Source organism: Microtus ochrogaster, unplaced genomic scaffold, assembly GCF_000317375.1.
Source record: "Microtus ochrogaster isolate Prairie Vole_2 unplaced genomic scaffold, MicOch1.0 UNK73, whole genome shotgun sequence".
NCBI classification, from domain to species: domain Eukaryota; kingdom Metazoa; phylum Chordata; class Mammalia; order Rodentia; family Cricetidae; genus Microtus; species Microtus ochrogaster.
In genome coordinates, this window is record NW_004949171.1 from 610,382 (window position 1) to 634,654 (window position 24,273).

The 24,273-nt window shown below is 39.5% G+C and overlaps 1 protein-coding gene across 1 annotated transcript in view; it reads right to left on the reverse strand.

Annotated features, from left to right (window-relative positions):
* The window catches only part of LOC101997233 (tripartite motif-containing protein 30A-like), a 29,999-nt gene extending 21,495 nt beyond the window's left edge, over positions 1-8,504 (reverse strand). Inside the window, exons 1-4 of the mRNA XM_005370165.1 lie at positions 8,066-8,504; positions 5,730-5,825; positions 4,939-5,169; positions 907-929 (exon numbers count right to left, since the gene is read on the reverse strand). Coding sequence (XP_005370222.1) covers positions 907-929; positions 4,939-5,169; positions 5,730-5,825; positions 8,066-8,485 — 770 coding nt within the window. The 5' untranslated portion in view covers positions 8,486-8,504. The remainder of the gene's footprint in view (positions 1-906; positions 930-4,938; positions 5,170-5,729; positions 5,826-8,065) is intronic.
* Between the last annotated feature and the right edge of the window lie 15,769 nt (positions 8,505-24,273).

Sequence of the window (24,273 nt, forward strand, 5' to 3'; positions counted from 1 at the left end):
TGGGAGCTCACTGACTCTGGACTGACAGTGGGGTAACCTGCATAAAACCAAACTAGGCCCTCTGAATGTGATTGATAGTTCTGTCACTTATTCAGTCTATAAGGCCACTAGCAGTGAGACCAGGATGTATCCCTACTGCATGAACTGGATTTCTGAAGTCCATTCTCTTTGGAGGGATACCTTGTTCAGCCTAGGTATAGGGGAAAGGGCCTCGGTCCTGCCTCAAAGTTATATGCCAAACTTTGTTGACTCCCCAGTGGAAGCCTTACCCTCTGAGGAGTGAATGGGGGTTATGGTGGGAGAAGGTGGGCAGAACAGGAGAAGGGAGAAGGGGAGGGAGTAGGAACTGGGATTGATACGTAAGAGAAAAAATTATTTTTAAAAATAAGTAAATAAAAACAAAAAAAAGAAAAATTTAAGTACAACCACAAAGGAACACTGGATCTCTTCTAGCCTCATGAGAAATACACAGATCCACAGGAATTTTTCCCAGTATACAGTTCTTTGAGCACTGCAGACAAGGAAGACCTACCCTATCTAGGATGAATCTATAAATCAAGTACCTGTGAGCTGCAGACAGAGCCAGACACAAGCACAGAGCACAAACAGAATGATGGAACCACAAGGAGTCTGAAAGCTCCTGTGGCTTTTTTGCCTCTTTCCATTGCTGAGCCTAACTCTATGGCTCCCCTTACCTAGTTCCCTAAAAGAGAAATCAAATCTGTCCCCAGCAGTTACAAAACAGTCAGAGCCTATCTTTTTCTGCATCTTCCTCCTCCTCCTACTGGAACTTCAGAATAACACTTTGTCTAAATCCCCCAAATCTGTGAGAGATGTATTATAGTCAGACACTAAATCATTCTGAGCACACAACAGGGCTATTCTTCCATGTCAGCCCACACATACCTTGTTAGGACATGATTCACACCCTAGAGAGAAGGGAGAAAACACAGTCAATAACATGTTCTGCGTGTTCTTGCAAATCCTGGTCTCATTCTCACTGGGTGCAGAGACATATTCAGAGAATCAGATCTGTCACCCACAGTTCTCCAAGACAAGATATAAATAGGATACATGACTCTTTACTTGACTTACATGTAAACTGAGACTATTTTCTGTCCCATCTATAAGGCTTTGAAAAGCTAAGATGAATAAATAGTAGTTTAAAAGCTTTCATAGATTTTGCTGTATGTACATCTAAACATGCAAACACATGATTTATCCATGCTCCTTGTCAGCTCTCCATTACCTTACAACTTACAATATGAGAATTTGAGTCATTTAGACACAATTTAATATGTTAGTAATGAAGAAGCCACAAGGACTAGAACCGTAGATTGTCAGATACTTAAAACCAACTAACCATATCTCTCTTCTCTTTTTCTTTTCTCTATAATTGTTCTGGCAGGAAAAGAACATATGTGTCAAGTTGAAAAACTACTAAAACAATGATCATCCCCCAAAATGAGGATTTTTGGGAGAAAAAAAGCAGCTCAGAGTGAAAGCTGGTCACCAAAAAGATTTCAAGCACTTTTAATTACTTACCAGACCAAATTAAAGTATGAGTCTATAACCCAGATAGTGATGGGAGAAAGATCACACTTTGACAAAGAATACTCATTTTTGTATATCCTTGGCTCTCTATTTAAATTTTGATATCACTTTGAGAAACTAAAAATGGACAATTTTTATTTCAAATGCAGCCACATTAATAAATATCCTTCTTCATCTTTCCAATACAATATTTGCTCTTTTACATGAACAGATATCAAGAACTGACCCACCAGGTCCACTTTGATATGTTAAGTAAGCACCTCAGTTAGCCATATATCCTGGGTTTGAGACCTAATATTGTACAAATATTCTCTCTTGTTTGGATTTCAAATAACTTTAGTAGATTTAAGTAAAGTTACAGTGTTTGAGAAATGTGACCATTCTTCTAGCAACTAGCAATTACCAGGGACTCCTTGCCTATAGTTGAACTTCCTATGGAAGTCCACTTTCCATAGTGGAACTTGGTGTGGTTTAGGTTTGCACAGGTCTTGGGTGTGGTGTCACAACCAATCCCAGTTCATATGTGCTGCTCTAAGTTGTGTCCAGAAGACACTGTTTTCCTGGTAGACCTTTATCACCTCTGCCCCCTACGTTCCTTCTGCCCTTCTTCTGCAGTGATTCCTGGGCCTTTGAATTAGAGGTGGGCTATATATACTCCATTTAAAACTGGACAGTCTGTAGTCTCTTCCTCTCTCCATCTTGGCCAGTTGTAAGTTTCACTATGTAACCCTGATGCCTGAAACTCTCTATATAGACCATGCTGGCCTTGAACCCATGAAGCTTCATTTGTTTCTGCATTCTAACTGCTGGGATTAAAGGTGTGAGCCAGAACACCTGGATGTAAGTTGGGAAGTTTTTATTTCATTTTCATTGTTGTGTGCTCCTCATGTTTTGTTTCTGTGTGTGAGAAGCCCTCAAGTCTTGGGATCCCAGGCAGTGGGTTCTTGGCTACACATGGATTTATTTTATATAACATAAACCAAAAAAGCAGATTTCATAGAAAAAAGAATTCTGGGGTGAACTGATCATTCTAGATATAGATGAAGTCTGATGTTTAAACTTGTCCTCATAAAGACATCTGTATGCTCATGTCCACTGAGTCATTGTCATAGTAGATAAAATTCAGTCAACTGGAGAACTAATCAACAGATAAAAATGGATAAAATGATATTATAAGCATATAATGTTAAAATATTAAGTATTCAAAGCAAGAAGTATTGTCATTTGTTGTAACTTGTATGAACTCAGAAAACTTATGTTATACTAAATCATCTGGGCACAGGATAAAACAACACTAAGTGGTATTATTATATATGTGTCATGTACAAAAATTAACAGTAGCTATAAAGTTCCGGACTTTAAGACTTCCTTTTCAGGTTTCAATTAAAGATGCCATGATAAGCTAACGAGGGGGGGGCTAAAAATCTGAGGGTTAAAAAAATCTACTCACAACAAGTATCCATGTTTCTTTATTCTTCTCTCAATCCTTATTTTTCCTTGTTCTGTCTTGCTCTACCTTGTTCTCTCCATTACAGATATTCTCAGTCATATACATCCTTTAAACCAGCAATTCCCAGCCCTAGCAGGTTCCATGGCTAGAATGCTTTCGCCTTACAAAAAAAAAAATCAAATAAGGGTTTTCACACACACACACACACACACACACACACACACACATACACACACACAAACACGAGCCTGTCAGCTCAAAGGTGGCTAGTGCACACTGGTAAACTCCTTAATGGAGAAAGTTAGTTAAGAAAGGAATTAAATAATCAGGAAATTCTAGAGGGGAAGGTCAGTATGCTAAACTACGTTATTAGGTGGTCAGTAAAAAGCTAAAATGATTATGTTCAGTACTCTGCTTTTTCCTCCTCAACAGGTACAGAATCGGGTAACCAAGCAACAATGTAAACAGTAAGAGAGAAATCATGGCTCTCAATCAGATAGCACATACACCAGGAGCTGTGGTTTCTATGGATTTCGGTCTTGAATTCTGCTATAGGCAGTAAAAACAAAGAAGGGACCCAGGCCTCCAAATCATCAGTTCCGGAGTATGCTATTATCAGCTGTTCTAGTCATGAGGTAAAACCAGATCAGAAGCTTGGGTAAGTAGTAACTCTATGTCCTTGGATATCTGTGAACACCTTAAATAGAATGTTCTTTCCTTGATGCTAAGCACTGACCAACAGCCTTCTGATAAAGATAATTGCAGAAAAGCAGATCTTAGCATTACCTAGGGGAGAGGAACAAGGCCTAGTAGTAGGAAACTGTCTTCACATGTATCCCAAAGGCATAGAAAACAGTTCTCAACTGAAAATTAATTCCCAAATATTCAACAGAAAGGGAGTTCCCTGCAGTAAAATCTATAGCAAAGGAAAGCTACTTTATTCACAGAGCAATAATGCCAAAATTTCCCTGAATATTACTTTAACCTTTATCAAAGCCACTGGTTCTGATAAATCACTGTGAAAACATGGCTGAGTAATTACCATATAATGTTGTGGTTTGTAGCAAAAAATTAATCTCACAAAAGTAAAGTTTAGAATTTGGGTTATGAGAGGCTGGAGGCAGAGAAAAGTGAGCAGATTCTTTGGTCAAGTAATATAATTTTAGGCTTGTAGAGTATGGTGTCTGTAGTTGGAATCTATGTGAACTAACTTAGTTTAGTCATATATACATAATTCCATCTAATATAGGTGATAAATGAGTGTCCTCAATAATAATTGAACCAATGCAATGGAAACCAATAAACTAAAGGAGTATGATAACTTCCTAGAACTACCAAAATATATAAGATTGGCAATTGAGGTGAAAGAACCAAATTCCTACAGAGATATTCATTATCAGAATATGACTTTGGTTTAGAGTATTTAAAAATATGATAGAGATAAAATGCAATACAAATTTTGCACGTGCACAGATAGAGAAGACACCTTTCATCTCAGCAACTCAAAGACAGAGAAGGGAAACTCTCTGAAGTCTTGGGTGGCAACTCCCCTCCCACTGGCCACACCACTGAATCAGAGACAGTGGGGGTGAAACTCTCCAAACTAATATCAAATTTATGTGAAATGACAAATGACTGTTGAATATGCTTCACACATGCTCACATTGCAGTAGGGTAGTAACTACCCATGATGCAACAGATCTTCTCTACATGGTTCTGCTATTGTACTTTATTTGATAAACTAAAACATGCCATTTCTCCTTGCCATCCAGGCTTGCAATGATTTCTCCATCTTCTGAAACTGGTTAGGAAAGAGTTCAGGAAGAGCCCAGAGAGCCATACTGTACTCAGCAGGGAGATCACAGCAGCACAGAGGGAGAGAAATGGCTTCCAGGTCTCCTGACTCTCAGATGCTGGACCTTCTGCAGTCTTACCTGCAGCATCTCTATGGATGAGCACTGCAACCCATGCTCCAGATCTGAGATGAGGTCACTCACTGACTCCCTCTGCTTCACCAGATCATTTTCAGACTTTTCCAGTCTTTTGACAATGTCTTCCTCCTTTTGCCTCAGCTTCTGCAGCTTATTCTTCTCCTCCGAATACAGGAATTCGTGCATTTCTTTAAACTTCTTCTGGACCTTTTCTACATTGCTCTGTATTTTTTTCTTCAAGGAGTACAAAAGGGAGAGTTATTCAGACTGTCCTAATGGGACTGAGAGACAGAAATCCACTGTTCTGATGGGGAGTTCTCACAGGAACTGAGCTTGGGAAGGGAAGGCAGTCTTAGGGAAGCATCTGTCTCCTTTCTGTGTCTGTTCATGACATTCCAAACCAAAGATCTTAGGTCACCTTTAACAAGGGCACCTGAGCCAAAGTGGGATGCCTTGGTAATACTCCTCATTCTACCTCTGAATCCCCGACAGAAGCTAACCCCAAGAATGGTCCTGTGACTGCTCCCAAGCATCTTCCCAAAAGTCACAGTTCTATAAAGCACCACAGGAGAGAGTTTTAGGACTCAGTGCCATTCTCACCAGACCCCTGACATGGTGTCAGCTCCTCACACAGCCAGGCTCAGCTGTCATGCACTCTCTGTGCAGCCCCAGCTCCAAGGGAACAGGCAGAGAGGACTAATCATGGCCTCTTGTCCCCAGCAGCCTCCAGGGAATGAAGAGCCAGTAAGCTTCTTGCTCAGGTCCCTCCCTTAGGAGGTAGGGTCTCCACTTGCCTCCCAGAAAGTTCTCTCCTTTTGAAGGTCATCTTCCCACTGGTCACATCTTTCCTCATTAGCCATCTGCATCTCCAGGGCAGACTGGAGCATCGCCTGTGGGAGAGGAATTGTAGCAGAGTCAAGCTGTGTGCTTAGTAGGACAGCTGCTCCTAACCAAAAGCCAAGAAATCCTTCTGAAAAGACAGGAAATCTAAGACTGTTCTATTTTTAATATCTTGTCCCATGATTTATGTATATAAAGTATGTAATCATCTTCAGTTCAATCCATTCTTGCGTTTACATGCACACAATCTCTCTTAGTCAGTCATCCCACCAAGTAAACAGCTCTCACTTTGATTCTGGCATCAGAAAACTGGGGTAATTTTGTTAGCTTTCCTGGTCTTTCACATAAATATACACATACACACATTCCCTGCAATTGACACCTACATATTCCTTTTCTTTTTCTTTTTTCTTTTTTTTTGAACCCACATCTTACTATGTAGCCCAGGTTGGCCTGGAATTTCTGTCTACACCTGTATAACCTCAAACTCATCAGTTGCCAGAGTCCTGGCATTTAACCATGCCCCACCACACTGTCCATGTGTATTTTATTTTGTCATTTTTTCCTTTTTTTATTGTATTTTTTCTTATGTTGTCACAGGCTGCCCTATGTTGGGCTGCCATATGTTGGGAGCCACATTTTTTAGGAGACTTTTGCTGGATTACTAGCCATAAGCAGTTCCTACGTTCCTGGGTTTGAGCATGAGGATTAGAAATGTTAGATAGATGGAACAGATATAAGAAAGAACCACAGAGACACAGGAAAATAATGGGAGGGCAACTCAGCCTCCTGCATACTGAATTGAGAGTTCTGATTTCTCTGAGTTTGCTCCTGTTTAACTTTCCATACATATTTGTGCCACAATACAACACGGGGAAGAAGGCAAAAGCCTGCCTTAACATGATAAAAATGACAACTAGAACTGTTGCTTACATCATTACTTTGAAAAATCAAGTCATTAATTACAAGGAAAGCATTCTGTTGTTTAGGGAGTGAACCTACCATATCCATGTATAATGAAGGCAGCCTCTCCCTAGGTCAAACCTCCTAATTCAAAGGGTGGCAAAAGTATGCTTGAATTCTCTGACCTTTGTTCAGGATGGAGTGCATCTCCCTATATGGGCCATCTTAATTTCCAAAACACCAAGTAACCACACCCTAGGTCAGGGTGTGCAGCCACAGTTGTCAGCAACTTGGAATAAGCTCAAACTCTCTGACCTTCAGATGAGGTGAAATAGGCTCACATTTTTGGGCCTCCACAGGTTTTTCTTCATTGAAAATAGATTTTTTTATGCAATATATTGTGATTACAGATTCTCAGGCACCTACTCCTCCCATTTCCTCTCCACCTCCCTTCCCATTCAGATCCACACCCTTTATGTCTCCTGTTACAAAACAAAGAGGCATCTGTTTCTCAGCCTCTAGAGATTAATTCAAATATAGCAAAAGCTTTGCTGAAACATTTCAAAGCCAGACTCAAGGCTTTACTTTACATATCAGTACAGCCCAGACATCATTATGAGAGAAAGAACCCTCAAATGTGGGCATAGTTCATTTTGTGTGGTCATCCATCTCCTACTGGGCACAGGACCTTTCCTTAAGAATGGTTTATTTCCCCCAGTGAGACTTCCTTGGAGAAAAGTAAGTTTACAAGTAGTTATCAACTGGAGATTATTTCTGGGTTAGGGGTGGGTCATGTGCCCACTTCTTCCAGCTCTAGAATCCCATATGGTGCAGACCCTTGCAGGCTCTGTGCATGTTGCAACAGTCTCCATGAGTTTACATGTGCGGTCACAAGCAACCAACAGAAAACAAAGTCCCAACATGGAACTTGCCTCTGTGCCTCTCACTATGGAATTCTTTCCCCTCCTCCCAGATGTTTCAACTGCTACATGCACATTATCTTCACTGCTGCACATCATTCAAAACTAGCCCCATGGTTGGAAGTCACTGGACTGGAATTTAGGAAGTATGAATGAATCTGACATAAGCAACGTAAGAAGAAAAATATGAAGTGAATTAGTAGTTCTGTTCTTGGCGTTTCTTGGTCATCAATTTAACTTTACAGGGACAGTTTCAAATTTATTTTTCTATCCTAGTATTTGTAGTCCAGGCAGATTCTCATACAAGTAAGTTAGAATAAACCACCATGTCCTTTTAGGACTCTAAATAGAATGATGTAACAACCCCAGAGTCTATGACATCCAGGTAATTGACCTGACACACCAAGTGGAGATTTCCCATCTGTTACTGTCTCCTGCTCTGTGTCCCATACCCTCCCCCTTCCTACCTTGTATTTAGTGGCCACCTCTTCAATGAGAACTGTATGGTGACCACAGTACTCCTGAGATCTCTCACAAAGCCAGCAGATGGCCATCATGTCCTTCTCACAGAAGAGCTGGAGTTTCTCTCCATGTTGTGCACAGACATTCACCTTCTGCTCCTCCCCTGAGCTTGTCTTGAACCCTGTTAGCCTCTCCACTATGTTGGCCAAATGCCAATTAGGCCTCAGATTCCCAAACAGGTAACTATCTCGACATACAGGGCAGATGCTCTCTCCTTCTTCGTGTTTGTTGGACTCATAGTTCAGTGTGATGCAGGCTCGGCAGAAGCTGTGACCACAATCTGCACTCACAGGCTCCACCATGAGGTCCAGACAGATAGGACAGGTCACCTCCTCCTTGACCATCCCCAGGACTGATGAGGCCATTGTTGCTGTGATGCTGAGTCTGTCTGTCTGTCTGTACTCCTGACACTTCTGCTCAGGTACCTGAGTGACTGGGATGATGAAAAGGAGGACAAGTGAGAAAGGGAAACTCAGCACTGAACTGTGAAGAGATCAACGAATGCCCTCGATGATGAGGGAAAAGAACAAAGCAGAGAAATATGGAGAGAAGTTAGAGACATGGCAAAAAAGCATGTTGTCATCCTTTCAAGTCCTCTTCTATATTTCATCCCAAATGACAAATTTCAGATGCAGGATTTGTATTTCCTTTTACTGAAGACCAGGAAGAATGTGGTTCCTTCCATCAGCCTCATGTAACCAACCTTCTGTTCTTCCTTTTCTTTTCCAGGATGAAATCATATATTCAGTGTTACAAGCATCAAACTACTCACTTCTCCACTGTACTTCCTCCTTCAACAGCACCAGTCAGTGTGACCCTCTGATGCTCTGCTAACCAGTCTTTCACTAGAAGCCTGGTGCTGACAGGAGTGTACTCATCTCCTGATAACACATAGGCAATGATTTCTCTTATTGCCATTTAATAAATGACAACATTTGTGTTTGTACACATGGTTAAGGCAAGCCCTGTACTTCATGTATCTTGATGGCCACTTACAAGGCTCATTTGTCTGTAATACATTGAAAGGGGATGAATAGCATCCCTTTAGTGTCTTCTTTCAGAAGTCTTTGCCCTACCCCATAGAGTTCAGTAAAGGAAAAAGGTGACATCCAAGACATAATTGATAGCCAGGACATTGGATGTGTGGAATTATTTCTCCAAGCACTGCAGATTCTGAGGAATGCTGTGTCTTTAAACGTTGAGAATTTATCCTGTGTGTTTTTCCTCAAATACAGTGGCTTCCCCTTAAGCAACTGTTGTCCTAATAAGCAACTGTAACTCAGCAGCTACCAACAGTTCAAAGGGCATAAGGGCACAGGCTGTAGAAATTCTGTTCCCTCACAGGCTCTCTCAAGGCCACTAAGGTAAACTTCAACTAGATCTCTACCCTCTATCACCTCAGGATTCAAAGGTTGAGGTGAAATTCTGTTCATTCAGAGAGCTTGAATAATCAATAGCTAGTCCTTTCTCCTTGCTTGCTGCTCACTAAAGCAGTGTGTCCTTCTGCTCCACCCACACTGAAGAGTCCTTTCTTCATGAGGTCCCTCCCTACCACTTTCTGTCAGCCGGTTGCTAACTCAACCTCTTGACCTCAGGTTAATTTTTTTAAATAAAACAAATGTAACATTTTTTCCATTGTTAACAAAAGCAATAGGAAAAAGAAATCCAACTCACTTTAAAGTAGTATTTCCCAACATTTGTGGTCTAGAAATTTAACAAAGACATTCATGGAAGACTCCATATATGAAGACCAGCTTGATGCTGAGTTCAAAATCACATGAAAAATTATACTTCAAAGTAAACTAATTTTACCTGATAACATGTAATATTAGTTCAGTAGGCAAAGCCAATAGGCAACCCACAGCTCATCAGCTAATGAAAGATAAGGAAAACTCTCCCCATTCTTTGCATGAGACAATTTGAAAATCCACACCATTGTTTCAGGAATAAAAATTCTACAAATGTTTAAGTATAGGCATAAACTTCCTTATTTTAAAGCCATATTTGAAAAGTCTACTGCTAATCTTATAACATATTTAGGACAATGGAAAGAAAGTCTTTTTTTTTAGTTATGGCAGAAAAACATGATGCTTATTGTTGTCATTTCTAGTAAACACAGCAGAACAGGGGAAGTATTAGCACCACAAGACTGGAACAGAAATAAACAGAAGGTGTTCAGAGTTGACTTTTTTTTTTTGGTTTTACAAAACAGGGTTCCTTTCAGGAACTTACTTTGTACAGCAGGTTCACCTTGAACTCATAGAGCTCCACCTCTCTCTGCCTCCTTAGTGTTTGAATTAGAGGTTTCAGCCACCACCACCCAGTCATGTTTGTTTTCCCGATGAAAGAAAAAGCCAGTGAGCTCAGTAAATATGCAAGATGTGATAGCCAGTACAGAGAAGTCACAAAGGGTGAGGAATCCAAAGAGAAATTAAGAGCTGGGTCTCTAAACCTGGCTTCTTGGCAGGTGATGCCAGAGGATGGCAATCTCAAGGCTCTACAGCTCAAAAGTGGTACACTTGAAACACAGTAAAAGGGCTGGAGGGGTGGTTCAGTGATTGAGCTCCACCTGTTGTCACACAGACCCCTGTGCTCCAGGTCCAGTGTAATAATTGAGAGAGAGAGAGAGAGAGAGAGAGAGAGAGAGAGAGAGAGAGAGAGAGAAACCTGCTTGCTCTTCAGAAGAACAGCAGGAAGAAAATGGGAAAGGGTGGAGCTTGTCTCTTAAAGGGACCTGCATATGGACTACATAGTCACATAACAGACATAGCATCCTGGGCTTGCCAAGGTACTGCCTGAGTGCATCCTGCCATGTGACTGGGGACAGCATAATACCTGAATCCTAACACCCAGACCTCACATGACTGCTCAATGCTACCTGTAACTCCAGTTCCAGTAGATCTTAACACTCCCTTCTTGCCTCTGATGGTGCTGCATCCAAATAATGCAGATATATACATACAGGCAAAACACCCACAGATATAAAATAAAAATAAATGAGTCAATAAATTTAATAAAAGAAACACAGAGAACAATTATATTTATGAAACTATTAAAACCAAGAAAAAATGAATGATTAGGAAAAATAATTGCTGCAAGATGAAGTTGCACTTTGGTGTACAAGTAGATTCAATAATCTACCTTTTAATCCTATTTCTATATCCCCCCTTATTTCTTTTCAGAGTAGATTCAATAATTCTCTCTATATCCCTTAATCTCTATACCCCATTGATAATATATTCCCTCTGCATCAATATTCCTGATGATTAGGAGAATGCTTAAAGGTAATATATTCAAAATGCAATCAAGTTTTAGATCCAAATAATCCACATGTGCATCCTATAATTTCTCTTTCCCAAAAGTCAATTCTCTCTGTTTCAACTGATAATTCTCTTGGTCTGTTTAAATCCTTTTCACTGTCTAAGGTTTTGAAGAAATTTCTCAGATATTTTTTTTTTGTTCCAATAGTGGGCCTTAGATGGGAAATATCTCCTACAAATCCTTGTAAGTCATTAAGAGTAAACAATCAATGTCTCTAAATTTGCACCTTTTGGGGTCTAATTTTCTGTAGAACTATTTTATACCTTAAGTAATTAATAGACTCCTCTTTGCATTTTTTCAGGAACAATTTGTAACCCCCAACCATGCAATTTTTTTTACCTCATCAAATACTCTTCTAAAATATCTACATTCCAGTTAACTAGTAAAATATCATCCATATAATGGTAAACTATAGATTGAGGAAATTGCTCATATAATTTCGAATGACTGACAAGCAAAATATTGGCACAAAGTAAGGCTATTTATATACCCTGTAGTAGAACTTTCCATTGATTTTTTTTTTTACCAGGCTAAGAATTATTATAAGTAGAACCATGAAGGAAAATTTTTCTCTGTCTTTTTTTTGTAAAGGTATAATGAAGAAAAAAATCTTTTAAATCAACAACTATAAGATACCATCTTTTAGGTAATAGAGAAAGCAAATGAATGCCAGACTGTAGGGAGTCCATTGGCTGAATCATCTTATTAACAACGCTGAGATCTGTTACCATTCTCCATTCTCCAGATTTCTTTTTAATAGCAAATATACCTTACCTACTCAACTTCCCAGCTGAAGAGGGACTGAGCTCCTATCTTCTCCTGCTTTATCTCTTCTTCACTCATCCCAGCCATATCACTTCCTATCTGTCTGTACAGATCTCCAAACCTCTATGGTTAGCTAATGGCTGGGTTTGCCCTCTGATATTCAGGCAATCTTTATTTGAAAATTAGATAGTATAAGTTTTCTTTCCTTTAGATCTAATTATATTAGGTCCCCCCAACAGATCTCGGATTTTGGATCTTCCTACATCAGCAATCTTTGTAGATGGAATTACTAGTACAAGCTGAATTTTATTTAGGCATGGCAGATATGAACCAAGGAAAAGGCAGACAAATATACACACTTTTAAGTAACATTAACAATTCTCTACAGACTTGAGGCTGTTTCACAGTACAAGTAAATGTATAAGAGGCTAAAGGAAGATTGGGACTTCTAATCACAGAGACAGAAGCCCAGGAAACAAATTCATAGAATCATGTGTAAATAAACTATTACACAGAAGGCCTTAAACTCTGTTTTAAAACACCATTCTGATTTTACTTCTTCAGTGGGAGACAGAAGTGTCTGTCTTGCAACAGGGAATTCTCAGTGCAGCCCAAAATTAACCATTAAAAAAGATGAGAGTGAACTCCATCTGGAGAAATACCTGGACGTCTCTGGACCTTGAAATTGGTCCCCCTCGAAGCCAGGCTTCCTTCTGGCTCCTCATCCCTAGAGGACTCAGCAGGAAGCCAGCAGCCATCCTTCCCCTTCCCCTTCTCAGTTTCAAATTAAACTCACCAGAGCAAAGACTATGTTTTCTTCTCAATTCTTCCAAACTCTGTCCTCTAAAATTGCTCTCACACCTTCAGACACCAACCAAGAGATCCTGAATCTGTGGAGAGGAGCAGATGGAGGCCAGAGAAAATGTCTTGAGGATTCAGTCACTAAGTCTGATCTCTGGTATGCCAGTAGAAAAAATGAAAGTTAAGACTTTGAGGGCTGGAACTGAGAAAGAGAAACTATGGAACTATCAACCAATGGGGTGCCATCACACAGTCCTGGTACTGTGACTGTGCAGCTCACTCTATACAACTAGAGTGAATCAGTACAGGTCAGCCCTGCCCACCAGGAACTTGGGACATTTTCCAGTGCTCCAGGGACTTGTTATGTCACCGTTTCAAACTCGTGTCACAATCACCCTAAAAAATCCTAACCCTCAAAAATCTTCTTCTAATGGGAAAGAAAGAATTCCCCTGGGATGCTCTTGCACCTGAGCTCCTGATTGCATTTTGCTTTGCAGGGGGCAGATGTGTCCCAAATAGAAGGAAATACTAGGTGAAGGACAGAGAATTGCAGTGTTCCTCTGGGGTTGGACTTAGGCACTTACAGGATGAGAACAGGAAGGAACATGCCATTCAGGGAAGCTGCCACACAGTCAAAATGATATCTCACCCAGCAGGGACAGGACCAGGAGGTTCCACATGCAGAGCCCAGCAGAAACACTTCAAAATACTCTCAGCAGTCAAACTAGCAAGCTGCTGAGGGCTCTTCAGCTGCCCAGGGGTGTCCCACAGATTATGTATTCTGTTGCTGACCAGATGAAGCTCTCTTCACAGTGCTGATCTGATCGACTCATTGCCTCCCTTCCAGGAATCCCTTAAGAGAATATCTCAGGAGGTCTCTATTTGAGTTAGGATTTCTATTACAGACCTCTGATGTTGCCTCAGTGTCCCGATTTAGAAGCTGAAAATGTGTAGAGCTGGAAATGTTGTTGAGTTGGCACTGTGTGTGCCTAGCATGGGTTGAGCTCTGTGGCTGATCCTCACTACTGTATAAAAATAGTAGGACAGGCTCCAAAACCACAGAGAAACTCTGTCTCGAAAAACCAAAACAAAAAAAATAATAATAATAAAATAAAAAAATTAAAAAAAGTAGTTGTGGTGGCATACGCAAGGAGTCTGCTCCTTTTTTTTTTTTTTTTTTTTTTTTTTTTTTTTTTTTTACTGCTGTGAGTCTTAGTATCAATTTCTACTGGTGGGAAGATATACCATGACCACATGAACCCTTATAAACGAAAACGTAATTAGGGAAGAGTTACAGTCTAGAGTCTTAGTTCATTATCTTCCTGGCAAGAGGCCTGGCAGCACACAGATACTACAGGAGCTCCTTCTGCTCCTTCAGCCAAAAGCTGCTGAGATACCAGCCCACTGGGGCGTGTCTCTCCTAAGATCAAACGAGGACAACAGAAACCAAGGAACAAACCACTCAGCAAAGACAAGACCATATATCAGCACCTAGAATTGCAATCATCCCAGGCCCAGATACCTACCAAGGAACAAACCACTCAGCAAAGACAAGACCATATATCAGCACCTAGAATTGCAATCATCCCAGGCCCAGATACCTACCAAGGAACAAACCACTCAGCAAAGACAAGACCATATATCAGCACCTAGAATTGCAATCATCCCAGGCCCAGATACCTGGACACCAGCATAGGAACACAGTCTATCTCCACTAGCTCCCAGCAATCTTATTGCAGTAGGCCCTTAGAAATACAATATAGCTGAAGCACAAAGGCTTCACATTGCTGTTATGAATATGATCAAGAACCTTACTTGCACATGCACACTAAAGCATCTGTGTACATAAAAATAGAAAATGAAATAAAGAGACAGAATTTTGTAAAATACAGAAGCCGCCACTTACCAAACTAACAATTTCTGTAGGGTTTTAATGGCTTTTTGCAATTTATTTTATATTTAGACTGTGTGTATGCCTTGGGGTGGCAGCCACTGGAACTGGAGTTACAGGTAGTTGTGAGCTGCCATGTGTGTGCTGGAAATTGAGCCCTTGTTCCCTCAAAAAGCAGCCAGTGCTCTTAACTACTGAACCATTTCTCTGGCTCATTGATTTTTTTTTTAGTAAGCTAAATAATGCAACAAAACTTACCTGAGGGTCACATTTCCAGGTATAATTATTTAGAGTATTTGTGGTATCTCTACTCTTTCCTAGCACATAAGTTATAACACAGACTGATGCGCACGGGAATACCTGAAGACTCTGCAGGGATGGCTCAGGGACTCCATAACAGTGATGCCTGGGTAGGCTGGCCAATAGCTGGGAAGCTACTTCCTAGTTGTAGAGGAAGTGCTTTCAATGGTAGGCTATTGCACACAGCGTTAGCCATCATACAGTTTTTAATACACTGAGGCAGAATCCTTCTGTTCCTAGTTTCTTCAAGCCTCCCCTCCCCCAAAAAGGAGCTAATAATTTTTGAAAGGCCTTTTCTATATCAGTGGAGGCTCACATTATTTCCGTTTTCTGTTTATTTATGTACTACATTACATTTATTGATTTGTGTATGTTGAGTCAACCTGGTATCTCTGAAATGAAACCAACAGGATCACATTGTACAATACTCTTAATTTGATTTCTTTTTTGATTAATTTTTATTGACCTCTACATTTTTCTCTGTTCCCCTCCCTGTCTCTCCCTTCCCCTTCAACCCTCCCACAAGGTCTGCATGCTCCCAATTTATTCAGGAGATCTTGTCTTTTTCTACTTTTCATGTAGATTATATCTATGTATGTATCTCTTAGGGTCCTCATTGTTGTCTAGGTTCTCTGGGATTGTGATTTGTAGGCTGGTTTTCTTTGCTTTATGTTTCTGAAATTACTTAGCTTTGTGAGTACAGAATAATCTAGATTTTTGAGGTTCTAATGTGATATTCAGAAAATGTAAGAACAGCAGGAAAGTTGTTCACTGGTTGCCACAAAGAAAGTAAATTTGAAAGTATATTTGAGAATAAAATCTAAAATGATGGCTTTGAAAAAATAAAAATAAATAAAAACCACTTATGAGTGAGTACATGTGATAATTAACTTTCCGTGTCTGGGTTACCTCACTCAAAATAATGTTTTCTAGCTCTATTCATTTTCCTGCAAAATTCAAGATGTCGTTATTTTTTTCTACTGTGTAATACTCCATTGTGTAAAGGTATCATGTTTTCCTTATTCATTCTTTGATCAAGGGGCATGCATATAGGATGTTTCCAGGTTCTCGCTATGACAAACAATGCTGCTATGAACATAGTTGAGAACGTGTCCTTATGATACGATTGAGCATTTTTTATATATACCAAAAAGTGGTATTATTGGGTCTTGAGGAAAGTTGTTCCCTAATTTTCTGAAAAATCGCCACACTGACATTCAAACGGGCTGTGCCAGCTTGCACTCCCATTGGCAATGCAAAAGTGTTTCCTTTTCCCCACATCCTCTCCAGCATAAGTTGTCATCAGTGTTTTTGATCTTGGCCATTCTTACAGGTGTAAGATGGAATCTCAGAGTTGTTTTGATTTGCATTTCTCTGATGACAAAGGATGTTAAACATTTACTTAAGTGTCTTTCAGCCATTTTAGATTCCTATGTTGAGAATTCTCTGTTTAGGTCTGTACTCCATTTTTTTATTCGATTATTTGTTCTTTTGATGACCAATTACTTGAGTTCTTTATATATTTTGGAGATAAGCCCTCTGTCTGATGTGGAGTTACTGAAGATCTTTTCCCATTCTGTAGGCAGTCATTTTATCTTGTTGACTATGTCCTTTGCTTTACAGAAGCTTTTCAGTTTCAGGAGGTCCCATTTATTAATTGTTTCTCTCAGTGTCTGTGCTGCTGGGTTTTATTTAGGAAGTGGTCTCCTGTGCCAGTGCGTTCAAGTGTACTTCCCACTTTCTCTTCTATAAGGTTCAGTGTGGCTGGCTTTATGTTGAGGTCTTTGATTCATTTGGACTTGAATTTTGTGCATGGTGATAGATATGGGTCTATTTTCATTTTTCTACATGTTGATATCCTGTTATGCCAGCACCACTTGTTAAATATGCTTTCTTTTTTCCATTTGTTATGTTTTGCTTCTTTGTCAAAAATCAGGTGTTCAAAGGTGTATGGATTAATATTCAGGTCTTCCTGTGTGTTCTTATGCCAACATCAGTCTGTTTTCAGTACTGTAGCTCTGTGGTAGAGTTTGAAGTCAGAGATTTGATGCCTCTAGGAGTTCTTTTATTGTACGGGATTGTTTAGGTTATCCTGGGTTTTTTGCTTTTCCGTATGAAGTTGAGTACCATTCTTTTGAGGTCTGTGAAGAATTTTGCCAGGATTTTGATGGGCATTGCATTGAATATGGAGATTGTTTTTGATAAGATTGCTATTTTTACTATGTTAATTCTACCTACCCAAGAGCATGGGAGATCTTTCTACTTTCTGGGGTCTTCTTCAATTTCTTTCTTCAAAGATTGAAAGATCTTGTCATACAAGTCTTCCACTTGTTTGGTTAGAGTTACTCTGAGATATTTTAGCTATTTGTGGCTATTTTGAAGGGTGATTTTTCTCTGATTTCTTTCTCAGCTCTTTTATCATCTGTGTATAAGAGGGCTACTAATTCTTTTTTTAGGTAATCTTGTATCCTGCTATATTACTGAAAGTGTTTATGAGTTGTAGAAGTTCCTTGGTAGAATTTTTGGGGTCAGTTATGTAAACTATCATATCAACAGCAAATAGTGAGAGTTTGACTTCTTTTCCAATTTGTATCACCTTGATCTCCTTTTGTTGTCTTATTGCTCTGGCTATGACATCAAGAACTTTATTGAATACATATGGAGAGAGTGGACAGCCTTTTCTTATTCCTGATTTCAGTGGGATCGCTGGGAGTTTCTCTCCATTTAGTTTGGTGTTGGCTTTTGGCTTGCTGTATATTGCCTTTATTAAGTTCTGATATGTTCCTTATATCCTTGCTCTCTCCAAGACCTTTATCATGAAGGGACGTTGTATTTTGTCAAAAGCTTTTTCAGCATCTAATGAGATGATCATATGGTTTTTATTTTTCAGATTTTTTTATATGGTGGGTTATGTTGACAGATTTTAGTATGTTGAACCATCCCTGCATCTCTGGGATGAAGCCAACTTGATCATGGTGGATTATGGTTCTGATATGTTCTTGGATTCTATTTGCCAGTATTTTATTTAGTATTTTTGCATCAATGTTCATGAGTGAGATTGGTCTGTAATTCTCTTTCTTGGTAATGTGTTTCAGGGTAATTGTAGACTGATAAACAGAGTTTGGCAATGTTCCTTCTGTTTCTATTGTGTGGAATAATTTGAGGTATATTGGTATTAGTTCTTCTTTGAAAATCTTGTAGAATTCTGAGCTAAAACCATCTGGTCCTGGATTTTTTTGGTTAGGAGACTTTTGATGACTGTTCCTATTTCTTCAGAAGTTATAGGTCTGTTTAATTTGCTTATCTGGTCTTGATTTAATTTTGGTAAGTGATATTCATCCAGAAAGTTGTCCATTTCCTTTAAGTTTTCCAATTTTGTGGAGTACAGTTTTTCAAAATATGACCTGTGATTTTCTGTATTTCCTCTGTGTCTGTTGTTATGTCCCCTTTTCATTTCTGATTTTGTAAATTTGGATATTCTCTCTCTGCCTTTTGGTTAGTTTGGATAAAGGTTTGTCTATTTTGTTGATTTTCTCGAAGAACCAAGTCTTTGTCTAATTTATTCTTAGTATTGTTTTCTTTGTTTCTATTTTGCTGATTTCAGCTCTCAATTTGATTATTTCCTGCCATCTAGTTCCCTTAGGTGAGTTTGCTTCTTTTTGTTCAAAAGTTTTCAAATGTTCTGTGAAATGACTACTGTGGGACTTTTCCAGCTTCTTTATGTAGGCATTTAGTGCTATGGAATTTCCTCTTAACACTGCTTTCATTGTGTCCCATATATTTAGGTATGTTTTATGGTCATTTTTATTGAATTTTAGGAAGTCTTTAATTTCTCCCTTTATTTCTTCCTTGACCCATTGATGATTCATGTGAGCATTTAATTTCCATGTGTTTGTGGGCTTTCTGGAATTAGTATTGCTGTTGACTTCTGGTTTTAAGCTATGGTGATCTGATAAGATACCTGAGGTTACTCCAATTCTTTTGTGTTTGTTGAGGTTTGTTTTGTTATGGAGTATGTGGTCAATTTTTGATAAGGTTCCATGAGGTGCTGAGAAGAAGGTATATTTTTTTCTGTTTGGATGGAATATTCTGTCTATTAAGTCCATTTGAGTCATAACATCTGTTAGTTCTCTTATTTCACTGTTTATTTTTTGTCTGACTGACCAGTCCAGTGGTGAGAGTGGAGTGTTGAAGTCTCCCACTATTAATGTGTGGCTTTTAATATATGACTTAAGCTTTAGAAGTGTTTCTTTTACATATGAGGGTGCCCTCGTATTTGGGGCTTAGATGTTCAGTATTGAAATTTCCTCTTGAAGGATTTTTCCTGTGACTAATATAAAATATCCTTCTTTGTCTTTTTTGATTGATTTTAGTTTGAAGTCTCTTTTGTTAGATATTAGGATAGCTGCACCTGCTTGTTTCTTAGGTCCATTTGATCGAATATTTTTCCCAACCCTTTACTCTGAGATGATGTCTGTCTTTGGGGTGGTGTATTTCTTGTGTGCAGAAGAAGAATGGATTCTCTTTTCGTATACAATCTGTTATCCTGTGCCTTTTTATAGGTGAGTTGAGTTCATTTATATTAAAGGATATTAATGACCAGTGATTGCTATCTCCTGTTAATTTAGTTGTCATTGTCAGTGATGTTAATTTGTGCATTTTTCCCGTCTTTGGGATTTGCTGCTATAAGTCCATCAGTTGTCTATGGTTTTGTTGTTGTTGTTGTTGTTTGTTTGTTTGTTTGTTTGTTTATGTAGCCAACTTCCTTGGGTTGCAGTTTTCTTTCTAGTATTTTGTATGAGGCTGGGTTTGTGGCTAAGTATTGGTTAAATCTGGTTTTGTCATGGAATATCTTTTTGTCCTTCTATGGTGATTGAAAGCTTTGCTGGGTATAGTGGTCTGGGCTTGCATCTGTGGTCTCTTAATATCTACATAATGTTTGACCATAACCTTCTGGCTTTCATTGTCTCCAATGAAATGTCAGGTCTAATTCTGATAGGTCTGCCTTTATATGTTACTTGGCCTTTTCCCTTTTCAGCTCTAAATATTTTTTTTACTGTGTTTGTTTAGTGTTTTGATTATTATGTAGTGAGGGAACTTTTTTTTGGGTCCAGTCTATTTAGTGTTCTGTTCTGTAAGCTTCTTGTATCTTCACAGCCATATCTTTCTTTAGGTTGGAAAAGTTTTCTTCTATGATTTTGTGAAATATATTTTCTGTGCTTTTGAGTAGAACTTCTCCTTCTTCTATACCTATTATTCTTAGGTTTGGCCTTTACATGGGGGTCTCATATTTCCTGGAAATTTTGGGTAAGCGTTTGTTAGATTTGATGTTTTCTTTAACTGATGAGTCTATTTCCTCTATTGTATCTTCAGCGCTTGAGAGTCTCTCTTTTATCTCTTGTATTCTGCTGCTTATGTTTGTGTTTGTGGTTCCTGATCATTTTCTCATAATTTCTGTTTCTATAATTCCTTTGGCTTATGTTTTCTTTATTGTCTCTATTTCAGTTTTCAAGCCTTGAATAATTTCTTTTATATGTTTGATTGCTCTTTCTTGGTTTTCTTTGAGGAATTTGCTGATGTCGTCCAATTTTTTGTTTGTTTTTCCTCCATTTCTTTGGGGGAATTTTCCCCTTTAAGAGTTTCAGACATTCTCCTGAAGTTATTTTTTAGGTCATTTTCTTCTGCTTCATCTATATTTGGTTGTTCAAGTCTTGCTGTTGTAGATTTTACTGGTGTAGTGTTGCTCTTTGTGGTGTAGGGTGTGTTCTTACCTTTTCTACTCATCTTTTTCTGTAATTGGTGTGGTTGGGACTGTCTGTGATTCTGGTGATTAATCTTTTAGGTGCCAATGAATCCAAAGCTCAGATGGTTTTTCCTTATGGAATAGTCAGTGCCATAGTTCTGGTTACTCCGTGTTCCTGAAGATAGCTCAGCACTCCTGTACTTTGCTCTGCTCCCTTAAAGGTACTACTTTGGCCTAGGTTGCCGGCTTTGCCCTGTTTCTGTAAATCCTGGTCTGGATCCCCTCCTTCAGAAGTCCCTGGCTTGGGGTTGGTCCTGTAAAGGACTCTGGTTCTGGTCTACCCCCTCAGAGTTCCCAGGCTCAGATATGCCCAGACCCGCAGAGGACCTGGCTCAGGCTTACTCTCTCAGAGGTCCCAGACTCAAATTCAAACCCACAGAGGTTTCTGGTTCCTGCCTATTCTCTTTGATGTTCCAGACCAATCTTCAGATTCACAGAGGTCCTGGCTTAGGCCTATTCCCTCTGAGGCCCTAGACTCATGTCTAGCCCCACAAAGATCTCTGGTTCCTGCCTACTCCCTTGGATGTTCCAGATTCACACCCAGACTGGCAGAGGTCCTGGCTCAGACCTAGCTCCTCGGAGGTCCTAGACTCATTCCCAGACCCACAGGGGTCCTGGCTTATGTCTACTCCTTTGAAGGTCCTAGATCCACATCCAGACCCTCAGCAGTGTCTGGCTCTGGCTCACTCACTCAGCAGTTGCTCCCCTGTATCTGTTCCAGTCTCAGGTCTGCTCTGGCCCGGGTGGCTGGCTCAGTCCTGGTCCACCAATGTCCCTGGACTGGATCTGCTCCCGCTCTCATGGAGCTTGCTTTCTCAGACCCATTCTGCCCTAGGTAGCTGGTTCAGTCTTAATTTGTTTTCTAATCTAACTTCTTGGTTATTCCCTAGTGTCTTTAGACATTTGATCCAACTCATGTCCACACCCCTTTGTTACACTGTTTTGATCATTTCTAGGAAGAGTGGTGTCAGAAATGCAGGAACAGTTGAACACTTAGATCTTATAATGGAAAGAGTTCTATAGCACTGTTCTCTGGACAGAGTGACAGCATACAGAATGGGAGTGTTTATCAACCACATATAGAATAGAGGGCTACCATACAAAATATATAAAGAACTAAAAAAGGGCTGGAGAGTTGGCTCAGAGGTTAAGAGCATTGACTATTCTTCCAGAGGTCCTAAGTTCAATTCCCAGTAACCACATGGTGGCTCACAGCCATCTATAATGAGATCTGGTGCCCTCTTCTGGCATGCAAGCATACATGGAAGGAATGTTGTATACATAATAAATAAATAAATCTTTTAAAAAATACAAAAAAAAGAACTAAAAAAAACTGGACATCAATAAAAAAAACTAAAAAATGGATTACAGATGTAAAAGGAGCTGAGGGTCACTTCCCACCACCCAGCTAACTTTACCCAAAATAATTACATGGAAACTGTATTCATTTAAACACTGCTTGGTCCATTAACTCTAGCCTCTTGTGGACTAATTCTCACATCTTGATTAACCCATTTCTATTAATGTGTGTAGCATCACGAGGTGGTGGCATACCAATAAAGATTTTAACCTGTGTCCATCTCGGTGAGGGGAGCTATGGCATCTGCCTGAATCTGCTTCTTTCTCCCAGCATTCTGTTCTGTCTACTCCACTGTAGCGGGAGCTCCTCCTGCTCCTTCAGCCAATAATCCCAGCCCATTGGGGCGTGGTCTCTCTCCCTTTAAAAAAGCAGCCACTTCCCTCTCCTCTCTCTCTCACTTCCTGCTCTGCTTCCAGCAACTAGACTCCCTTCCTGATTGCGCAGAGGGCTGTTGTCTGGGACAGTGATCTGTAAGTTTTTCCCCTTTAAATAAATACCACCCTATTAATCATAATTCCAAACTGGTGTAGGATTGTTTATGACTTACACCTTCACTCCACCTATCTAAGCTGCTGTCCTATCAAAAGGGCCAAGGCAGTTTCTTTATTAACCAATGAAAGTAACACATAAACAAATGACCCTCCTCCATCATACAGATATAAACAGCATTCAATAGAAGAAACTCAAATGGCTGAGAAACATTTGAAAATTTCCATATCCATAACCATTAGGAAAATGCAAATCAAAACTTTGAAACTGCATCTTAAACCCATCAGAATGGCCAAGATCAATATAACAAATGACAGTTCATTCTGGTGAGGATGTGGAGTAAGGGAAAAAGTCATTCATTGATGGTGGGAGTACAGACTTATATAGCCATTATGACTGTAGAAACAAGGTGGAAGGGGTGAAATGGAATAGATAGTTAAGGTTGCACAAGAGAGGAAGGAATAGGAGGATAAAACAGAAAAGGGGAGGGAAGAAAGAGATGTTCAGGAACAACTAAAATTAAGGTCATTTGAGGGGGTCATTCAGAAACTTAATACAGTAGAAGCTTCCTAAATTATTATACATATATACATATATGCATATACTAAATGCAATTGTCAAATAGCAAGGGAGACAGAGCCCTATCTAGACATCACTTGTTACCAAATGAAGATTCCAGTACTGGGGATGGGTTACATCTAATGGAATTATGGGACAAAAAGGTCCCATGAGTAGCCCAAACAAACACAGGCTATTGTCAAACTGTAGGTTGTTCACAAACCCACAGCAAGGCCACACTGCTGTAAGAATGGCTACAAAATTTATGGAACATGGAGCAGTTGAGCTGGTGCCTACATAGAGCCTTCACCCCAGGTGCTAGTGTTCTTGGTACCAGAGGACAAAGGTAAACACCAACCCAAATACAAAGCCTTGAATCTACAGTGGACACCCTCCTGCAAGATACACTAGAGTGCCACGGTGGCACAAAGCTTGTGGGAGTAGCCAAGTGATACTTGATTTGATTTAAGGTCCACTACATGAGATGAAACAAATACCTGGCATTGCTTTGGTGACCAAAAACAGGACCTAGGTGAAAATCAAATCCTACTGTTCTACTAAAGAAATGTAGTAATAAATGACTTCTAAGGACATTCTGCTATATCAGTGGTTCTCAACCCATGGGTCACAACCCTTTGGGGGACAAATAATTTTTTCACATAGTTCAGCTAAGACCATCAGAAAACACAGATATTTTCAATATGATTCATATCAGTAGCAAAACTATAGTCATGAAAATTATTGGTTGGAGTCACCAAAATATGAGGAACTAATGTAAAGGGTTGCAGCATTAAGAACATTGAAAATGACTATGCTATATATTACATCATATATAGCACCTTGTTCAGCCATCATTAGAGAAGTT